We start from the raw sequence: 20,322 nt of genomic DNA, 5'->3' as shown, positions 1-20,322 counted from the left end.
CCTCTGTTCACAAATACTTATAAGATGTTTTAGATATTTCAATACGGACTACATGCAGAGTCTATATGCATGAACGCAGGGAGTACATATGTGGGCATTTCATGGCTGATATGGATTCTGCTTGCTTCCACATGATGCACTGATGGATCATGCTCACCACCAGAAAGTTCATCACATTTCCACTATTACATTACAACCATTCACAGTATCCCAATTCCACAAAGAAAAGAGCAGAAACTATCTTCTCACCTATAGACACTGAACTATTGTAGACCAAGAATTTACAAGGAGTGCATGGAGTTGTCCATCCGTCTTCCAGCCCCCCACCTGCCTAGATCATGGCTAAGATGCACCACTACTGCTTGATGCCGCCGCCAATGACCCGGTTCGGCGCCGGCATGAACATTTGTGCCAGCCATTGCAGCGGCTGGACCATCTCCGCCTGCTTCTTCCGCCAGTAGTCGATTGCCGAGCTGTAGAACTCGTTGCGGATCGTCTTGGAGGCGGCCCTCCAGTCACACTTCTCCATTTCCGCCCTGGCGGTCCTCCCCATTTCGCCCCTGAACTCGTCGTCCGTCAGCAGCAGCCTGATCTTGCCGACGCAGTCGTCGAGGTCCCCCGGGGCGAAGAGGAAGCTGGTCCTCCCCTCCACGTCCTCCGGGATTATGTCGGGGATCCCGCCGGCGCGGACCGCCACCACGGGCACCCCGGACGACATGGACTCCAGGACTACTTGGCCGAGCGTCTCCGACTCCGAGGGCATCACGAACACGTCGCCGCTCGCGTATGCCTGCGAGAGCTCCTCCCCTTGCATCATCCCGGTGAACACCGCCGGCATCCCCTCAAACATCTTCTCTAGCTCTGTCCTATATGGTCCATCTCCGATGAATGCAATTCTTACTCCAGGCAACCGGTCCATTACCCTGCTCAACCACGAAGCAAGATCAGTGAGAAGCTGCTCATAGTGCAAGGCACAACAGAGGGAAATGATACTCATCTCATTTTGGGTAGAAGCTTCACGCTTGTTAAAAGAAAAGTAAACATAATAATGAATCATGAATTGCAATGTATGAATGTTGCTCACATTTTCAGGAAATCCAGATTCTTCTCGCGCCCAAAGCGTCCGACGTGAATTATCAACGGTTTTTCGGGCTCACCATCACTGAAAACAATGCATCAGACAACACAAGTGTCAACAACTTAATCTATCTTGTACATAACATTTCAGAAGAAATGAAGTGGAATTTCACCTTAGCCTGACTCGCATCTCATGGCTGCGGAACCTGGGATGGAAGCTGGCAGAATCGACGCCTTTGTTCCAAAGGCGTATCCTGTTAGCTGAACAAGGATGTAAACCAAATCATTAACATCAGAAAAGTTAAGAACATTAGGACATGTAATATGCAACTACAATGTAAGAGATAAAACTATTAACCAACCAACCAGAAATGACATGGGCAGTTTCAAAATCCTTGCTGATAGCAGCAGATGGCACCAAAGTTAGATCAGCAGCTCTATGAAGGAACCCTGTGGATAACAGCAGGGGTAGATCAGTGGTTTGGTCACATAAAAGTTTGAGTGTTTGCAGTGATTGCAGATTAGGTGGGAGTGGATGGCTTACTGATGATTTGCCACATCGGTTCCACAAGCCAGCTGAATGTATATCTTGGAATGTATCTGCAGAGAAAATGTAGATATCATTCGGCGGCTATGGCAAACTGATCAAACAATCAGATCAAAACAGCTTTGCTGAAGTTGTTCACTAGCAATTTAAAGTAGAAGACAAAAAGGCTTTCTATCTCGGTGCTTCTTGCCTAAGTCTCTTCTTAAGAGCTGCAATCTGAATTGCTTAATGCACTTCTATGTTACTATTCCATAAATCTTAACACGTGACTTGCTTGATATTGCTGTAGGCACAACCCAGTTATTTATGTTTCCACACAATAACTAAACCGACCGCATTACTAATTTACTCTGGGTATTATAAATTATCCAATTACATGAGTCATTATCGCAGGGCATTCTGAATTATTTTTGAATGTGCCCTACTTACTTTTTATATTCCCATTGGAAAGTAAAATAAATGACCTTGCAGTATTAGTAATTAACGGCCATACGAGCATTGTTAAGAGAAAATAACTTACACTGGGACATGGGTGTGGTAGGACATCACTAGGGGGACGCTGAGCAGCTTAGCAATAGCAAGGGCCCCAAAAACCTGAAAATGGAGCAGAGTGTTACTTAGTGACTAACCAACCACCAGAGGATAAATGATCAGTGAAATGAATGTAGAAATAAAGTTACCATAATTCCAGGTGAGGATGCATGAATGATGTCAGGCTTGAACTTTGCAACCTCTGAGATGATCCTAGGGCTGAGTGCCAGTGACAGAGGAACCTTTCCATACAGTGGGCATGGAAAGCTGGAAAGGATGTGGAAACGGTTGTGAGAACACCCAAAGGCACAGCAGATCATGTGGTTCAATCAATATGATCACAACACTGCCATTCTACCATGGATTGATCATCATATCATTCATCAAGTTCATACAGATGGAGCACTTATTCAGAAAGTAATATGATTGCAGTGTTTTCTTTTCCCAAGTGGTACTTGATTCGATTATAAGCTTGAATTACAAATAGTAGAATATCCTAATGCCTAAAACTTGGAAACATGTAGTATTCCTTGAGAGCAATTCATGGTTCTACAAGCATTTAAAGTGCTAAGACAAAATCCTGAGAATTTACCTCCATGAACCAATAACCTTGGCGCCGTGGAACTCCTGGGGAACCCCCTCATGGTTAGTCACAACAATGACCTGCAGAGTGCAGAACACACATCAGAAACGTCCTTAATTAAGACATAGTACTAATCATCCACTGTCCTGTGATTGTTCTAGAGCCAATGCCAGTCAAAAATGCGTACCTCGTCGCCCATTTCGCGCAGGTGCTTGATGAAGTTCTGGAACCGGTTCTTGTACCCGGAGATGTAGCTGCAAACATGCACGGAAGGCCCACCCAAAATTAGTCTAAAACGTGCGAGCATACATGGAGACTCAGCTTAATCATCATCAGCAGTTGTGCCAAAACAATAAGTGGCCATTTACAAAGAAAACGAATTCTCCGTCAGTATCCATGCATGCAATTCACAGTTTCCGTTTCAAAAAATGCAATTCACAAAGCGTAGCAACTCAAGTGCTCAACCAACTGAATCGATTCACAGGGAACTCAACCAAATTTCTTTCTTGTTCACATAATATCCCAAGGCCCAACAAAGACCAGGCCGGAGCTTTATTACCAACAAAGAACCCTCACAAAGGAAGCTTGAAAGGGCGGGCAGGTGAGTTCTTACGCGAACGGCGACGGCTCGACGAAGAGCGCGACGCGGCGCGGGCGCGGGTAGGCGGCCTCGTCGGCGTCGAGGAGCAGCGGCGGCGCCTCCTCCAGGCCGTCCGCGCCGATCGCCATTGCCGCCGCCACCCTCACAGCACACCAAGCACGCCCTGGTTAGCACAAGCTGCGGTTCTTCTTGCGTGTGTGTTGGAATGGTTGCTGCGTGTGGGAGCAAGAAAGACGGCGTGTTCGGGGCTGAGTATATAAGAGAGAGAGAAGAGGAGTGGGAGAATTCGAGGGGGATATTCCGTCGGGGAAGAAGGGGATATCGGAGGGAACTTTGGGAAGCATATGCTCCCCTCTCTCTTTCTCTAATATTGTTCTTCTTCCGCGCTGCGATATATTATGATTGGATGGGGATCCTGGGAAGCTAAAACCCAAATCTTTCACGCATAATCCGATCTCCGGTGATGTGAAAGTGTGCAGCTGGGTTCTACTCCCTCTGTCCGGAAATACTTATCGGTGAAACGGATGTGTCTAGACGTATTTTAGTTCTAGATACATCTATTTTTATCCGTTTCACCGACAAGCATTTCCAGACGGAAGGAGTGTTTAACACTGCCTGCCAAGCTAAATACAAGCGGTGTTTTTTTTATTTTGCATAGGAAAAGGTCTATGCTAGTGTGCTTTCAGTGCAGTGATAAGTGACAAAGCGACGTCGATAAGAGCGAAGAGAGAGTGACCCAAGAAAATAATGGTGCTTGCATAAGAACAGAAAAAAAAAAGGGTTCAAGAACAATGAATTATAGTTTAGCTCTTTTGACGTCGCCCCAGATTTTTAAAAATAACTGAATAATCCACATTCGTGCTACTACTAGAGCTAAAACTTTCTGTTCACCAGGACTACTCCAATTCTTGTATGTAAAACTGGATTTATTAGCTGGCCAGGTGAGCCCTCTTGCAAGGCTAGTACAATGAAGCATTTTTATTTTCTTCGATTGGTTTGGCTGAGAGCTCAGATCTGAGTCATTTTTGCCAATTCATGTGGTCAATGATTGTTGTGCTGGGTATATTCCAGGGAGGTTTTTTGACTAGCATGGAGCATCCACTAAAATAAAATACTCCTATAAACCAACTGACAATAACTGCTACCATGGCCTACAAAGAAGCCTGAAAGTGTGGTGAGCTGCTAGTGGGAAGAATTCAGCTGCAGAGATCAGATCTTGTTGCCTAGCTGAAGAATTAGCAACAGCCAAGTGATACAGACACAGCCAAGCCAGTGAGTGACCAGATCTTCAGGATGCAGGATATCCATGCAAATTTTGCAGGAAACAATTGAGGATATGCTGGCAAACTTGCAGGAACATCATCATTGGACAGAACACACACACATGAACGAGGCAACAACATCCCAGTAGTACCACATCTTTATGTTCATGATAAAGCCATAAATAAAACCAACGGACCCAGGCCACACGTATTTCGCTGATTTTACTCATGTTCCGCAATGTCACCGAAAAACAACAGATCTGAGTCAACATCGCAACATCACTGAAGGTTGCTTGCGTTAAATCTTAATGAAGTGGTCTTCGAAACACTCAAGCTGTGAGCCTGTGACCATACATATATCCAGTTGTTGCTACAGCATCCAGGACTAAATGTTACCATAATGCAATTCCTAAGTTCAGGCTTGAAACACCCTGCCGCCACGAGCTTGACCATGGGCAGGAGGTGCAACAGATGCGGTGTTCGTCCAAAGAATTCGACACGCACAGCTGGAGAACGTCCTGGCCATCGTTTTAAGACCTCAGAGGGCGTCTCGGGCAGCAATCCTGCACACGATTGCCTCTGGCAGTGTAGATATTGACAGTTCCTGTGGAGTTATTTTGTATTGCTGCCAGTAGGGAACAAGGAAAATCCAGTCAAACAAAGGAAAAATAAAATAATTATGATATTCAGAATCATATAGCTAGTGTCAAGTTCAGCTGAAAAACCTTCAGAATCTTTGGTTGGTCTGCTCTTGTCTCCAATTCTGACAGATCAATCTCGGTTCCGCTGATGAGCTTTTCCAGTGCTTTCATCTGTGATGTAACCATTTCACACTCAATGGTTGCTCGAACTCCTCCATTTGGAATGATAATGACTCACACAAATGCATAAGGAATATAGATGGCATGAAACTGAGAGCACCGCATACAGTAACACTACTTGTTCAATGCATCTCATAGTGCTTCTGACAGATTCAGAGTGGTCTGCATTGAGCAGGAGAGGGAGATGAGCCCCATCAGTTCTTCAAAAAATGTTTGCAGGCATGTTGTGCAGTTCTTCTACACTGCTATGCGCATTACTAGGATAGGTGATTTTGGTATATTATGATATCAAACATCTATGAGAAGACACTTGCATTTCAAACTGTTCCTTTTGAACTTCATATTTTGTAGTACCTCATCGATGGCCCTGTATTTTTTAGCCAGATATGGAATCAATGATATCAAGTCTACTTTTGCTTTCGTATAATGATTTTCCAGATATCCCAATAATTGGTAATAGGAACCAGAGTGTGACACACATAAAACGCTTAGAGTTCTGAAATGTTGGGTCATTACAAGAAGCCCTTGATTCAAGGCCCATAATTAGAGTAGTAACACTAGATGTCCAAAGCAAGAAAGTTTCAGCTAGGTTTTGATTTTAGTTTTTACACTACAACCATCAGAGCAAGAAAATTCAAAACTTCAGATTTGTGGTACTCAAGCTCAGGCAATTAGCAAGAAACTGACAGGTTCAGCGAGATTCACAGTCAATTCAAGCAGGGTTATTAGCAAGAAACCAACAGGTTCAAAACCATGACGGAACAAGGGGTGCATCCTGAGCATTATACCTCTTCATCTGAAGCATCAAACCGCGCCGCGAGGATATACTGCGTGTCATCGGCGATACCGCACCGCTTCAGGGACTCTGTTATCTAAGAAACACAAAACCAAGAAAACTGTCACCACACCGCGCTGGAACAATGCCATCATCATGTGAGGTGAGATCAAGTACTCCCTACGGTCCTTTTTACTTTGCATATAAGAATTGTCTGAAGTCAAACTTCACAAAGTTTGACCATATTTGTAAGAAAAAATATCAACATCTACCATGCTAAAGTTATAGTCTGAAACTTTATGTCATGACGCATCTATTGGTATCGATTTTACATTGTGAATGTTGGTATTTTTTTTCTATAAAGTTGGTCAAATTTTACGAGGCTTGACTTCAGACAAATTTTATATGCAAACCAAAAAGGACCGGAGGGAGTACATCCAGAGTAATAACAATTCTCTGAAAAGAGAAGAAAGAATTAACAGCTAGAGTAACCCACATGCTTCGAGCCAGAGCAGTTGTAGACGAGCTCCGAGTGCAGGGTCCTCGTGGTCAGCGACTCCCTCGACTTGGAGAGCAGCGCCTTGTGCGCCGCGGCGAGGACCGGGAACACGTCCGGCACCTGACATCGCATCGACTTAACCAATTGGCATCCTCAATCGCAGCAATTGGTGTGATTTAGCATATACAGGAAAGTGCGGCACAGTACCAGCGATGCGTTGATGAAAGCGGCCTCCGGCTCCAGCTTCCCCGACTGCATCAGATCGAGGAGCTCCCTGCGTGTTCATCGAGCATCATCAGTAATCGTGATACAAGCAGGAACTCTGTCCAGCAGTACAGCTCACGAGGTCACGGAAGCGGTGGCGAAGGAGGACGAGGGGGGAGGAGACGCACCGGCTGTTGGAGACGTCGGAGAAGAGGGCGAGGGAGACGTTGCGGCCGCCGGCCACCGGGAAGCTCCTCATGCCGCTGGCCCGGCGACGGGGTTGCGTCTCTTCTTCCCCTTTTTCTTGTTCGGCGGGGTGGCGTTCACGGAGGCGGCGCCGATCTTGCAGGTCTTGAGCAGCAGCGCGGCGGCGGAGGAGGGGAACAGGAGAGGAGACGGCGCACGGACGGGAGCTATAGGTCGCAAACGGGATGGGTTGAGCCTGTTTTTTTCTGTCCTATTTGGTTTGAACGATGTGAGAGCATCTGGACCCTGTATCCGCCAGACGTCACGACTGGCTGCCCGAAAACCACTCAAGTCGACCCTCATAGCCGGCCCAATGTACGAACTCAAAGCATCTCCAGCCACGTCCCAGAAAGGCCTCTCCAAGCATTTTTTTTTTCGCCGACGTTGAAAAATCGGCCTAGTCGCAACCCCAGGAGCCCGATTTTCGCTGCCCTGGATCGAATTTAGCGCCGGCGGACCCAGGCCGAACCCGGCGCGCTGAGGGGCGCTCGGGGGCGCCGGAGCGAGCGGTTTTGGCGCGAAAGAGCCGCGGGCCCGCCGCGTCAGCGACACCGCGCGTCTTCTTCCCCGAACGCTTCGGCTTCCCGCGGGGAATCAATGGCAAGGCTGCCGCCGGTCAGCCTTACCAGTGATTCCTCACAGGCGGCGCGTTCACGGGGCGGCGCGCCGACGTCTCCCCTCCCTCGTACGCGTACACACGGGGCGGCGCCGCTATATAAGCCGGTGGCCTCCCTCGCCTCTGGCTACACCAGCCACACCAGCCCTAGCCCGCCCTCTGCCTCTCCCGAGCGCCGCCGCCGAGCCCTCCCTCTCCCTCCCTCTCCCTCCCTCCCTCTCCCGATGGCCGAGCGATTCCCCGGCGATGAGGCCGCGGCCAACGACTTCGGCCGCCGATCGCTCCGCGAACAGGAGTCTTGACTCCTGTTCCAGGAGAATATCCCGGCGCCGCCGGACATGCACGCTGGGCCAACGGGGTGGAGACTCAGCAACGGGGGAGTGCCCATTTCCCTGTTGCCCGACGCCGTGGCGAAACCGGGCTACTTCGCCGATGAGGTCGACGTCGTGCGCGCCTCCCTCACCGACGCCCAGCTCGCTCTCCCCGAGTACGCCGCCGACAACATAGCGGCATGGATGACGTACTTCCAGCGCCGGCTGTCGTGGTTCTAAGCCTGACAGTAGAGTGGGGGGTAGGTATGGAGAGGCAAGGTCCTAGCTATGGAGAGGTTGTAAACACAAAGGATGTACGAGTTCAGGCCCTTCTCGGAGGAAGTAACAGCCCTACGTCTCGGAGCCCGGAGGCGGTCGAGTGGATTATGAGTGTATGAATTACAAGGTGCCGAACCCTTCTGCCTGTGGAGGGGGGTGGCTTATATAGAGTGCGCCAGGACCCCAGCCAGCCCACGTAGGAGAGGGTTTAAGGTGAGTTAAGTCTGGGGTGTTACTGGTAACGCCCCACATAAAGTGCCTTTACTATCATAAAGTCTACTTGATTACAGGCAGTTGCAGTGCAGAGTGCCTCTTGACTTTCTGGTGGTCGAGTGAGTCTTCGTGGTCGAGTCCTTCAAGTCAGTCGAGTGTGTCCCTCGTTGGTCGACTGGAAGGTGACTTCTTCTAAGGGTGTCCTTGGGTAAGGTACTTGGATCAGGTCCATGACCCTACCCTAGGTACATAACCCCATCATTAGCCCCCGAATGGATTGAGGCTTCGAGTGAGGAAGGAGTTGATGTTGTTTCTGATTAACCTTTGCGCTCTGGTCGTGTGTTGTCCTGGACCAAAGAATCTCTTCGTCGACAGGGAGCAACTTGCCTTCAGTCGACTCGATCCATTCTATTTTTGCGTCGAGTGATCTTTCGGGCTTCGACGATTTCCGAGCGACGGATCGCCGGAAACACCGCGTCTGACAGACTGATTTGCTGTTCGCGGATTCCGCGGGATGCGAAATTTGGGGACGCGCGCGAAGCGGGGCGGACCGCGGCGTTCGGATGGGACGGGGCATAGACGCCTCGATCTCCGCGCCGCCTTTTTCGCCACGTATCCCGTTTGCATAACTGCTCCCAGATATGATTAGATCGACGGGCCCACCTGTCATCCACTCGGAAGGGGCCTTATAAATGTGCCCAGCAAGGATTTCTGTGCTGCGCCTCAGCATTCTCTCCCTTTCTCTGCTTCCTTCTTCTCCGCCCAGCGTGCTCGCTCTCGCCCCCGCACCACTTCCCTTCGCGCATCTCGCCGGCGACCATGGCCAAGGAGAAGACGGCGGCGCTGGAGCGTGCAAAGAAGGCGTCGGCGTCGGAGAAGGCGAAGGGGAGATCCACCAGCCGCGGAGGGTCCTCGTCCAGATCCCGCCTGCCGAAGGGCTGGGTCCAAGGAGACTGGATCCAGTCGACCATCACAGAGAATGACCTCCTCGACATGGCCAACGAGGGCTTGATCCCTCACGGAGCTGCGAGGCTTCCGGGGAAGGAGTGGCAGCCTCAGCCAGAAGAGGGTGAGTGTGTGCTTTTGGCCACCCATGTTGATCGTGGGTTTTCCTTGCCGCCGAGTGTTTTCTTCCGTGGCTTCTTGAATTTCTTCGGAGCGCAGCTCCACCACTTTACCCCAAACTCCATTGCATATCTTGCTGCGTTCGTGTCCATGTGTGAGGGTTTCTTGGGCTGTCGACCGCACTGGGGTTTGTTCAAACATATATTCACGTGTCGCTCTCAGACCGTGAAGAAGGCGAGCCCAGGTGATGAGAGAACCCGAGTCGTCCAAATGTGTGGGGGTCTGGGGATCCAGGTGAGGAATAAGAGCACCTTCCCGCCCATGACTTTTCCCGAGTCGGTCAGAGGCTGGCAGTCGACCTGGTTCTACTGCCGGGACCAGTCGACGCCGGGGCAGTCGAGTGGACTCCCACAGTTTACCATGGACCGAGTGAACAAGCCCTCCTCTCTGAAGTTGATTCCGGAGGAGAAAGCTGATGTGAAGATGTTGATGGAGCGCGTGGTGCAGTTGGTTCGGGAGGGAGTGACGGGCATGGACCTCTTGGAGGTCTTCCTCAGGCGTCGCATCCAGCCTCTTCAGTTCCGGAGCCACTGCATGTGGTTGTACTGTGGGACCGAAGACGAGACTCGAGTCCATCCAGAAGCAGTCGACGATGTCACTCTGGAAAGATGGATGGTAGCCGTTACTGGAAACAAGGACAACCCACACGGAGCCAGAAGAATTCCTCCACTCGACCACAACAGCGATCCAAACAAGGTACATTTGCTCTGCCCTCCACTGCGTTCTTGTCGCACTCATTTCTGTTTATCCTGCCGACTGGTCGGCTGATCCTTGTCTTGATATCTGCTAGGCTCTCACCGAGCTGTACTCGATGCCCAATGGGGCACAAACTCCGACTGAGGAGGGTGAGGCGAGCGGGGGTGAGAGCCAGGAAGAGGAGGAGTGGGACTCGGACGTTGCGGGGGATGACGACGACGATGATGATGACGACGGCGATGACGATGACGTTGAAGACGAGGAGGAAGAGGAGGAGGTCGTACCACCGCGCTCGGAAAGGCGGTCGAAGCTTGTCCATGACCCTTCAACCGAACGTGGTAAGGGGGTTGCGACCACCACTCAGTCGACCAAGCGTCCTCGGACCATCTCTCCGGTGCCGACTGAAAAGGCGCCGAAGCAGCCCAGGGCGGCCTCGTCGAAGCTGATCAAGCTCCTGCCGAAGATGAAGGTGTCCATCCCTACCATATCAGGGTAATCGTGTTGTTTGAATCTTCTTGTTTTGTGTGAACTTTGTCTCTGGCCGACGCTGAAGTTAGTCGACTGATCCTTTGGAGTTGCAGTGCTGCTACTTCTGAAACCTCGGCCCGGGCTGATGACCACGAGATGGAGGACGCAGCAACTTCAAACCCAGGTACCGTATTCTTAACGTCGTTCTTAGTCGACTGACTCGCGATCCCTGATCCTGATTCTTCTCCGCAGCTCCACCCAATACTGTTATCAATCTTCCTGATGATGATGAGGACGAAGAGCCGCTGAAGCGCAGGAGGAGTCGGAAAGCGTCCGCCAGTAAGGTGCCTCAGGATGTGACGGCGCCTGAGATTCTGACTGTGGAGGAAGAGAACACCACTCGACATACGGTGTCCTTCGCAAATCCACTGACGAGTGCTCAGCAGCCCTCCCTCTTCACGACGCACCACGTCCCAGAGGACCAAGCTGGCGCAGCGAAGGAGGCGATACGCCAGGCGGGAATCATGATGGAGCAGCTGAAGACCATCCGGGACGCGAGCCAGGCAGCTTATGACGCCAGTTCTGCCCTCCAAAGCAATGTTCAGGTCAGTCGACCACCGTTTGTTCTGTTGGATATGCTGCCAAAAACTTTTCCTTTCTGGAATTTATAGTAGTCACCCACTGGGTGTTGTCGATTGAGCTCCGCATTAGCGGGGGCACGCTGAGTGCACCCGCTGGGTGTAGTCCCCAAGGCTAAGGTCGACTGCTGGCAGTCGGCCTTAGGCTTTATAATTTCAGTCTTTCTGTCAGTCAACTATGTCGACTGGACTTCACAAACCGGTGGGGGCACGCTGAGTGCACCCACTGGGTGTAGTCCCCGAGACTGTGGTCGACTGCTTGCAGTTGATCACAGTCTTAGAGAATGCATCTCGCACTTTTTTTTTGAGGTCGACTGGTCGACTTTGTCTTCAACAGGATTAGTGGGGGCACGCTGAGTGCACCCACTGGGTGTAGTCCCCGAGACTACGGTCGAATGCTTGTATTCGGCTGTAGTCTTAGAAACGTGAGTTTTTCCCTTTTTCACTCGGAAGTGAATTATATTTGACATTTAGTCGATTGGTTCTTCGCAGAACTCTTGTGATCTTGTGGCTCGCTACTCAGAGCTGGAACACAAGCATACTCAAGTCGAGCTGAGCTTGAAGCTGGTTCAGGAGAAGCTGACAAAGGCAAAGGAGGAGACCGAAGGTATGTTTGGTGAGACCCTGACGACTGCTTTTCCCCTTGCTTGTTTCAAAATCTGATCTTGCTGCAACTTGCAGGTAAGGTAAGGGAGGCCCAACAGAAGAAAGACCTTGAGCTAGCTGAGAAGATCAAGCTTGCTGACGAGAAGTTAGCTTCAGTCACCAAGCTCGAACAAGACAATACCAATCTGAAAGCTGCTCTTGGATTGCCAACAAGGAGGTCAGTCGACTGAAAACTGATAAAGCTGCCCTGACCGACCAAGTCAGCAAATTGACTGGGAAGAAGACTGATCTGGAGGCCTTCCTGAGTAGTCTTGCCAAGAAGCTGTTTCTTATGCTTGAAGGTAAACCTCTATGCTTGGCAAACATTTCCAATTGTGGTTTTTTCATTCGACCATCCCTTTGACTTAGCGATCATCCTTGCAGAATTCTGTCAAAACTTTGAAGAAGAAACTAGCCGGCTGGAGCCAAACCTCGACCCTGTCAATTCTCCGGTGAACGACGAAGTTGCCATGGATGTTTTCCGACTGGAGTCTCGTGTCGCAGTTGTCGTGGACTATCTCGCAAGGCTGAAGGCCGCCACATCTCGCATCGACTCGACGCTTTGGCCTGAGGAGACACTTCAGAATGACCTTGAGTCGCTGATGGCCCGGTTGAACACGATCCCTGGTCGAGTGCAGGAATGGAAGAAGTCCTCGGCTCGGTGTGGTGCAGATGTTGCTCTGTGTCTGGCCCGAGTCCACTGTAAAGATGCGCGAGAAGAGAAGCTGGCGGCCCTTCGGGTGGCCAATACCAAGAAACACGACTTCAGGTCCTTTATGGAAACTTTCCTTGCAGCTGCCACTCGGATCGCCGACGGAATTGACCTTGATGAATTCGTTGCTCCTTCCAACCCTCCACAGGAGGGGTAAAAAACTTCTTCTGGTTCGACGCTTTAAATTTGCCTCGGTATGCCGAGTGGAATTGTAACCGATAAACCTTAACAGGCTTAACGCCTGAGCACTCTCGGTTCCTTTAGATATCGATTCAAACTTGAATTTGGTGCTTGAATATGATTGCCTTTGGCTCGAAATGTCTTTTGCAGGTTCAAAGCGAGGCGCCTTTACAACAATCGACATATTCTTCAGTCCACTTAGGCGAGCACTGGGCTGCAGCTAAGCCCCCCGAGTGAGAGGGTTGCTCTACACTCGGTAGGATTTTGATAACTTAGGCGAGTGCTTCGACTGCAGCTAAGCCTCCGAGTGAGAGGGTTGCTCTTCACTCGGTAGGATTTTTTGTAACTTAGGCGAGTTCTTGGACTGCAGCTAAGACCCCGAGTGAGAGGGTTGCTCTTCACTCGGTAGGATTTTTGTAACTTAGGCGAGTGCTTGGACTGCAGCTAAGCCTCCGAGTGAGAGGGTTGCTCTTCACTCGGTAGGATTTTTTGTAACTTAGGCGAGTGCTTGGACTGCAGCTAAGCCCCCGAGTGAGAGGGTTGCTCTTCACTCGGTAGGATTTTTGTAACTTAGGCGAGTGCTTGGACTGCAGCTAAGCCCCCGAGTGAGAGGGTTGCTCTTCACTCGGTAGGATTTTTATAACTTAGGCGAGCACAGGGCTGCAGCTAAGCCCCCGAGTGAGAGGGTTGCTCTTAACTCGGTAGGATTTTGATAAACTTAGGCGAGTCCTTGGACTGCAGCTAAGCCTTCGAGTGGAAGGCTGGCTTACCACTCGGTAGGATTTTGATAAACTTAGGCGAAACGGATTCGCGGCTAAGCCTCCGAGTGAGAGGCTGGCTCACCACTCGGCAGGATTTTTACAAACTTAGGCTAAACGGATTCGCGGCTAAGTCACCCACTGAGGGGGAATTTTTTTGTGGACAAAAATAAAAAGTGACAGAAAGTATGGAGGGACTATGACACTATTATTTTGAGGTCCATGAACTACAAAAGTACTTGATTGCAACTCATCCGAGTGATAAAACTTAAGTGTAGAATGGGCGGAGTAGCTCCGCGTTCCAAGCTCGGGGTTCGTCGATATTATGCTCGACGTTGTAAAGACGGTACGCCCCGTTGTGGAGGACCTTGGTGACGATGAAGGGGCCTTCCCAAGAAGGAGCGAGCTTGTGTGGTTTGTGCTGATCCACTCGGAGAACCAAATCCCCTTCCTGGAAGGCTCGACCTCTCACATTTCTGGCGTGGAAACGACGCAAATCTTGTTGGTAGATGGTCGACCGGATCAGAGCCATCTCCCTTTCTTCCTCTAAAAGGTCGACTGCGTCCTGCCGCGCTTGTTCAGCCTCTGCTTCGTTGTAGATTTCAACTCGAGGAGCATTGTGGAGAAGATCACTCGGCAAGACTGCTTCGGCTCCGTAGACCAAGAAGAATGGAGTTCTTCCAGTCGACCGATTAGGTGTGGTCCGCAGTCCCCAAAGTACTGAGGGAAGTTCGTCGACCCAAGCTCCAGCCGCGTGTTTGAGATCACGCATCAGTCGAGGCTTCAATCCCTTAAGAATCAGTCTATTAGCTCGCTCTGCTTGTCCATTCGACTGCGGATGGGCGACTGAAGCGTAGTCGACCCGTGTGCCTTGGGAGCTGCAGAAATCTCTGAATTCCTCCGAGTCAAAGTTCGACCCATTATCCGTAATGATGCTGTGCGGGACTCCATATCTGAATATTAGTTCCCTGATGAAGCTAACAGCAGTACCGGTGTCAAGGCTCTTGATTGGTTTAGCCTCGATCCACTTGGTGAACTTGTCGACTGCCACCAGTACATGCGTGAAGCCACTTCGTCCTGTCCTCAAAGGACCGACCATGTCCAATCCCCATACTGCGAAAGGCCAGACGAGTGGGATGGTCTTCAGAGCTGACGCAGGCTTGTGTGACATATTCGAGTAGAATTGACATCCCTCGCACTTATCCACTATCTCTTTTGCCATCTCATTCGCCTTTGGCCAGTAAAATCCGGCTCGGTATGCTTTGGCCACGATGGTCCGAGAGGACGCATGATGACCACAGGTCCCCGAGTGAATATCATTGAGGATGAGTCGACCTTCTTCTGGTGTTATGCACTTCTGACCAACTCCAGTCGCGCTTTCTCTGTATAATCGTCCTTTGATTACGGTAAAGGCCTTAGATCGACGGACGATCTGTCGAGCCTCTTCCTCATCCTCCGGAAGCTCTTTTCTCAGGATATATGCGACATACGGAATCGTCCAGTCGGGAATGACCACCAAAACCTCCATGATCAAGTCGACCACCGCTGGGACTTCAACTTCAGTCGGATCTGTGGCACTCTTGGGCTGTGGAGTTTCTTCGGTGAAAGGATCTTCTTTGACTGACGGAGTGTGTATATGCTCCAAGAACACACCACTCGGAATGGCTTCTCTCTTGGAACCTATCTTTGCTAGATCATCAGCTGCTTGATTTTTCAGTCGGGGTATATGGTGGAGTTCCAACCCCTCGAACTTCTTTTCCAGCTTCCTCACTGCACTGCAGTATCCAGTCATGGCTGGGCTTCTCACGTCCCACTCTTTCATCACCTGATTGACCACTAAATCCGAGTCGCCATAGACCATCAGGCGACGGATGCCGAGTGAAATGGCCATGCGCAACCCATATAAGAGGGCCTCATATTCTGCCTCATTGTTGGAGGAATCAAAGTGAATCTGGAGCACATATCTGAGCTTATCTCCTCTGGGGGAAACCAGGACAACCCCAGCACCGGAACCATTCAACATCTTAGAGCCATCAAAAAACATGGTCCAATGCTCCGAGTGAACTTCAGTCGGCTGCTGCTGTTCAATCCACTCGGCAAGGAAATCTGCTATTGCCTGGGACTTAATGGCTTTCTTTGCCTCAAACTTGATATCAAGGGGAAGAAGTTCAATCGCCCATTTGGCCACTCGACCAGTTGCATCCCTGTTGTGCAAAATCTCTGATAGTGGAGTGTCGCTGACGACTGTGATGGAATGATCAGAGAAATAATGAGCAACCTTCTTTGTGGTCATGTATATTCCATATACAAGCTTCTGGTAATGAGGATATCTCTGCTTGGATGGAGTCAAGACTTCAGACAAATAATATACTGGGCGCTGAACTTTGAGGGCTTTTCCTTCTTCTTCCCGCTCGACCGTTAGCACAGTACTGACGACTTGTCCTGTGGCTGCGATATAGTGCAACAGGGGCTCTTTGCTGATTGGAGCAGCAAGCACCGGCTGGGTGTAGAGCAGAGCTTTTAGCTCGGCAAACGCTGCATCAGCTTCTGGAGTCCACTCGAACTTGTCTGTCTTCTTCATCAGTCGGTAAAGAGGCAGTGCCTTTTCACCGAGCCGTGAGATGAATCGACTTAATGCGGCCAAGCATCCAGTAAGCTTCTGGACATCGTGCACTCGCACAGGGCGTTTCATTCAGAGAATAGTGCCAATCTTCTCTGGGTTAGCGTCGATTCCCCGTTCGGAAACGAGAAAACCGAGTAACTTGCCACCAGGAACTCCAAATGTGCACTTCGATGGATTGAGCTTGATATCATACCTTCTGAGGTTGGCAAATGTTTCGGCGAGGTCAGCGAGCAGGTCGGAACCTTTTCGTGACTTGACAACAATATCATCCATATAAGCTTCCACATTCCGACTGATTTGAGTGAGTAGACACTTTTGAATCATTCGCATAAATGTGGCTCCGGCATTCTTGAGGCCGAATGGCATGGTGATATAGTAGAAGCACCCGAATGGAGTGATGAAAGCTGTTTTTACCTTGTCGGGTCCGTACAGACGGATCTGGTGGTACCCTGAGTAGGCATCTAAAAAAGATAGCCTCTCGCATCCCGCGGTCGAGTCAACAATTTGATCTATGCGAGGGAGAGGAAAATGATCTTTCGGGCAGGCCCGGTTGATGTGCTTGAAATCAATGCACATTCGTAGCGACTTGTCCTTCTTAGGAACCATGACGACATTAGCGAGCCACTCGGAGTGGTATATCTCACGGATAAATCCTGCCGCCAACAGTCGAGCCACTTCTTCACCAATGGCTTTTCTCTTCTGGACGGCGGACCGCCGAAGATGCTCTTTGACTGGTTTGGCAGATGAGTCGACTCTTAGGCGATGCTCAGCTAGTCCCCTGGGAACACCTGGCATGTCAGCGGGCTTCCATGCAAAAATGTCCCAGTTCTCACGGAGGAACTGGATGAGCGCTTCTTCCTATTTTGGGTCAAGAGTCGTGGAGATGTGGGTTGGAGCTGCTTCGGGGTCGGTCGGGTGAATGTGAACAGGCTTTGTCTCACCGGACGACTGGAATGCAGACTCTGTGGCGGGCTTCTTGGATCGCAGCAAGTCACTCGGATCTGCGTTTTGCTTGTATTCTTCGAACTCGACCGCTGTCACCTGGGAATCGGCGATCTTGGAGCCCTTCTGAAAGCACTCTTCTGCCTTTTTCCGATCACCGGTGACAGTGATCACTCCTTTGGGGCCGGGCATCTTCAATTTGAGGTACACGTAGCATGGTCGAGCCATGAACCGTGCATAAGCTGGTCTCCCCAAAATGGCATGATATGCACTCTGAAAATCCACGACCTCAAACGTCAACTTTTCTTTGCAAAAATGCTTCGAATCACCAAACACCACGTCCAAAGCTATCTGGCCGAGTGACTCGGCCTTCTTCCCTGGTATAACTCCATGAAAGCTCATGTTACTAGTGCTCAGTCGGGACATCGGAATGCCCATACCTTTCAATGTGTCTGCATACAATAAGTTCAGCCCACTTCCACCATCCATCAGCACCTTTGTCAGTCGAGTGCCTTCGACAACTGGATCGACCACCAAAGCTTGCCTCCCAGGGGTGGCAATATGAGTTGGGTGATCAGATTGGTCGAATGTGATGGGTGTTTGAGACTACTTCAGATAATTTGCTTTTGCTGGGGCAACCATGTTCACCTCTCGGTTAATCACTTTCAGTCGACTTCTGCTTTCCACATCTGCAAAGATCATCAGAGTGGAGTTGATATGCGGATATCCTCCCTCACTGTCCTCCTTGTCTTCGGCCTTGTCCGACTCCTTCTCCTTGTCCTTAGACTGTTTTCCCTGAAACTGCTGGATCAGGAGTCGACATTGGCGAGTGGTGTGCTTCGGGTAGATGATATTCCCCTCTTCGTCTTTCTTCGTATGGATGTGACATGGCATATCCATTACGTCGTTCCCTTCTTTATCCTTTACCTTCTTGGGGCTCCAGGATCCTTTTGGTTTCCCCTTAAACTTTCCTTGAGTCATGGCCAGAGCCTCTCCAGGAGCTGCCGGTTCAGCCTTCCGCTTCTGTTTCCGACTGGTGTTTCCTTTTTCTGACTGACTCGGCTTGTGCTTGCCGCTTCGGAGTCGGTCTTCTTCTTCGCCGTTGGCGTACTTGGTAGCAATCTCCATCATCCGACTCAAGGTCATGTCACCGGTTCGACCAAACTTCAAACTCAGTTCTCTGTTCTTGACGCCATCTTTGAAGGCGCAGACTGCCTGATGATCGGACACATTCTCCACAGTGTGGTGCAAAGTGATCCACCTCTGAATATACTCTCTGAGAGTCTCATTAGTTTTCTGCACGCAGACTTGCAACTCTGTCAATCCAGCTGGTCGCTTGCAAGTTCCTTCAAACGTCCTGACGAACACTCGGGACAGATCTTCCCAAGTGTAAATGCTGCTAGGAGGTAACTGAGTCAACCATGCCCTGGCAGAACCTTCCAACATGAGGGGCAAATGCTTCATGGCCACCTCGTCGTTCCCACCACCAATCTGAACTGCCACTCGGTAGTCTTCAAGCCAAGTTTCAGGCTTAGACTCACCAGTGAACTTGCTGACTCCTGTTGCCAACCTGAAATTGGGAGGGATAACTGCGGCTCTGATAGCTCTGCTGAAACATTCAGGACCAGAAACATGCACTCGACTGCTTGTGGGTACATCTCTGTCGAGTCCACCTCGATGGGCTCTGTTCCGGTCAACCAACCCTTGCACGATAATGGATCGCGCGTCGAAGCCTGGTTCCCTGGGGTCGACTGGAACCCTACGCCCTGTACTGTACTGACGCCTATCATCTGGCTACCGAGGAGCGTAAGACCCACCCCTCGGAGGGGAATAGGGCACTCGACGCCTATCATCTCGGTCGAGTCTGTCGCCATATTGATCTCGGCGACTCTCGCGCCCTTCACGCCGCGGAGGCGATCTGGGGCTATGAGCCGACTGAACCGTATTCACAGTGACGGATCGACTGTGAATTCTGTTGCGCGACTGAGACATGGCTGAATTCTGATCTCCTGCTGCCCGGAGCAGATCCCTGATCTGCAGCAAACCTCTGCCAGCTTCCGACTGCGAAGGCTGGATGGACTCTGCTATACGGGTCGCAGCTGCTAAATTCTGAATTGGGGTTTGATATACCTGAGTCGGCGGGAAGAGTTGACGTCGACTGTTGTCGGGAACTCGTTGCCGCGCGCGCTCGTCGAGAGCTCGCTGAAGGTTCTCCAGTCGAGTGCGCTCGGCCAAATTGGCCAGACGCGCCTCCTCCAAGGCACGAGCCTCGGGGGTTTCTCCTGCGATGGGAGTGCGCAGGGGATCCTCGTTCCTGCGGCGAAGTTCCTCTCTTTGCAGAGAGTCGAGTGGCTCGGGCTGGTACTCTTCGTAGCCTCGTGTGGGGTCGCCGCCGTCACCTGTTCCACCACCACGGGCGAAGCCAGGGGGACTGTGGGGCCCGTCGACCATCAAGATTTCCGCCGCTGGATCACTGCTACCGCACTCGGATGCAGTCTCTACGGAGCCAATCGACAGATCGAACAAGCCGTAGAGAGGTTCGTCGGGCTCGATTGCCGCAACTTGGGTGGTGGCCGATTGGCGAGCCACCGCGTGCCTCACCCATCGCTGAAGCCTCGACCGGCCCGAGCGCTTGCGCTGGCGGGATACCGGGAGGGTGGACGATGGAGGGGCCGACCGATACTGGGTCGACGGTTGCCGCAGCAGAACGCCGCGGACACATGCGCGAAAATGCGTCGCACCGCGGACGGGGAGCGCATCTACGTCGAGTGGAGCCTCTTGGAGCCACGCGGAGTCGTCGGCGATGAAGGTGAGAGTGCCGAGACGGATCTCTTGACCCTCGACCAAAACTCCAGCAGACACCATGATGAAAGTACTCGGAAGAATCGCAACTTCCCCACAAAATCGCTAAAACACCTGCCCCACGGTGGGCGCCAACTGTCGTGGTTCTAAGCCTGACAGTAGAGTGGG

At 50.9% G+C, this 20,322-nt stretch overlaps 2 protein-coding genes across 2 annotated transcripts; both read right to left on the bottom strand.

Annotated features, from left to right (window-relative positions):
• Nucleotides 1–89: 89 nt before the first annotated feature.
• LOC123060024 (sulfoquinovosyl transferase SQD2) lies at nucleotides 90–3,878 on the bottom strand. The gene is made up of 10 exons (XM_044482583.1): nucleotides 3,352–3,878; nucleotides 2,926–2,992; nucleotides 2,748–2,818; nucleotides 2,305–2,422; nucleotides 2,145–2,218; nucleotides 1,622–1,677; nucleotides 1,444–1,527; nucleotides 1,251–1,338; nucleotides 1,085–1,162; nucleotides 90–923 (listed from the first exon to the last, which is right to left on the bottom strand). The coding sequence occupies exons 1-10, from the start codon at nucleotides 3,465–3,467 to the stop codon at nucleotides 356–358; spliced, it is 1,320 nt and encodes a 439-aa protein (XP_044338518.1). The 5' UTR covers nucleotides 3,468–3,878; the 3' UTR covers nucleotides 90–355.
• A 902-nt stretch (nucleotides 3,879–4,780) lies between these two features.
• On the bottom strand, nucleotides 4,781–7,377 carry LOC123060027 (EKC/KEOPS complex subunit TPRKB). Its single transcript, XM_044482587.1, has 6 exons — nucleotides 7,089–7,377; nucleotides 6,904–6,970; nucleotides 6,694–6,816; nucleotides 6,211–6,294; nucleotides 5,327–5,413; nucleotides 4,781–5,226 (listed from the first exon to the last, which is right to left on the bottom strand). Exons 1-6 carry the CDS (start codon nucleotides 7,157–7,159, stop codon nucleotides 5,140–5,142), a joined length of 519 nt encoding a protein of 172 aa, XP_044338522.1. The 5' UTR covers nucleotides 7,160–7,377; the 3' UTR covers nucleotides 4,781–5,139.
• Between the last annotated feature and the right edge of the window lie 12,945 nt (nucleotides 7,378–20,322).

The sequence above is a fragment of the Triticum aestivum genome, chromosome 3A (genome assembly GCF_018294505.1).
Source record: "Triticum aestivum cultivar Chinese Spring chromosome 3A, IWGSC CS RefSeq v2.1, whole genome shotgun sequence".
NCBI classification, from domain to species: domain Eukaryota; kingdom Viridiplantae; phylum Streptophyta; class Magnoliopsida; order Poales; family Poaceae; genus Triticum; species Triticum aestivum.
This window is presented reverse-complemented; position numbering and strand designations above follow the sequence as displayed.

Coding starts and splice junctions, on each gene's coding strand:
- LOC123060027 (XM_044482587.1), bottom strand. CDS start 7,159: ATGAGGAGCTTCCCGGTGGCCGGCGGCCGCAACGTCTCCCTCGCCCTC. Junction 6,971..7,088: donor TCCGACGTCTCCAACAGCCG/GTGCGTCTCCTC, acceptor ATGAACACGCAG/GGAGCTCCTCGATCTGATGC. Junction 6,817..6,903: donor CTTTCATCAACGCATCGCTG/GTACTGTGCCGC, acceptor ATGCGATGTCAG/GTGCCGGACGTGTTCCCGGT.
- LOC123060024 (XM_044482583.1), bottom strand. CDS start 3,467: ATGGCGATCGGCGCGGACGGCCTGGAGGAGGCGCCGCCGCTGCTCCTC. Junction 2,219..2,304: donor CATCCTCACCTGGAATTATG/GTAACTTTATTT, acceptor CTCCATTTTCAG/GTTTTTGGGGCCCTTGCTAT. Junction 924..1,084: donor AATCTGGATTTCCTGAAAAT/GTGAGCAACATT, acceptor GTGGTTGAGCAG/GGTAATGGACCGGTTGCCTG.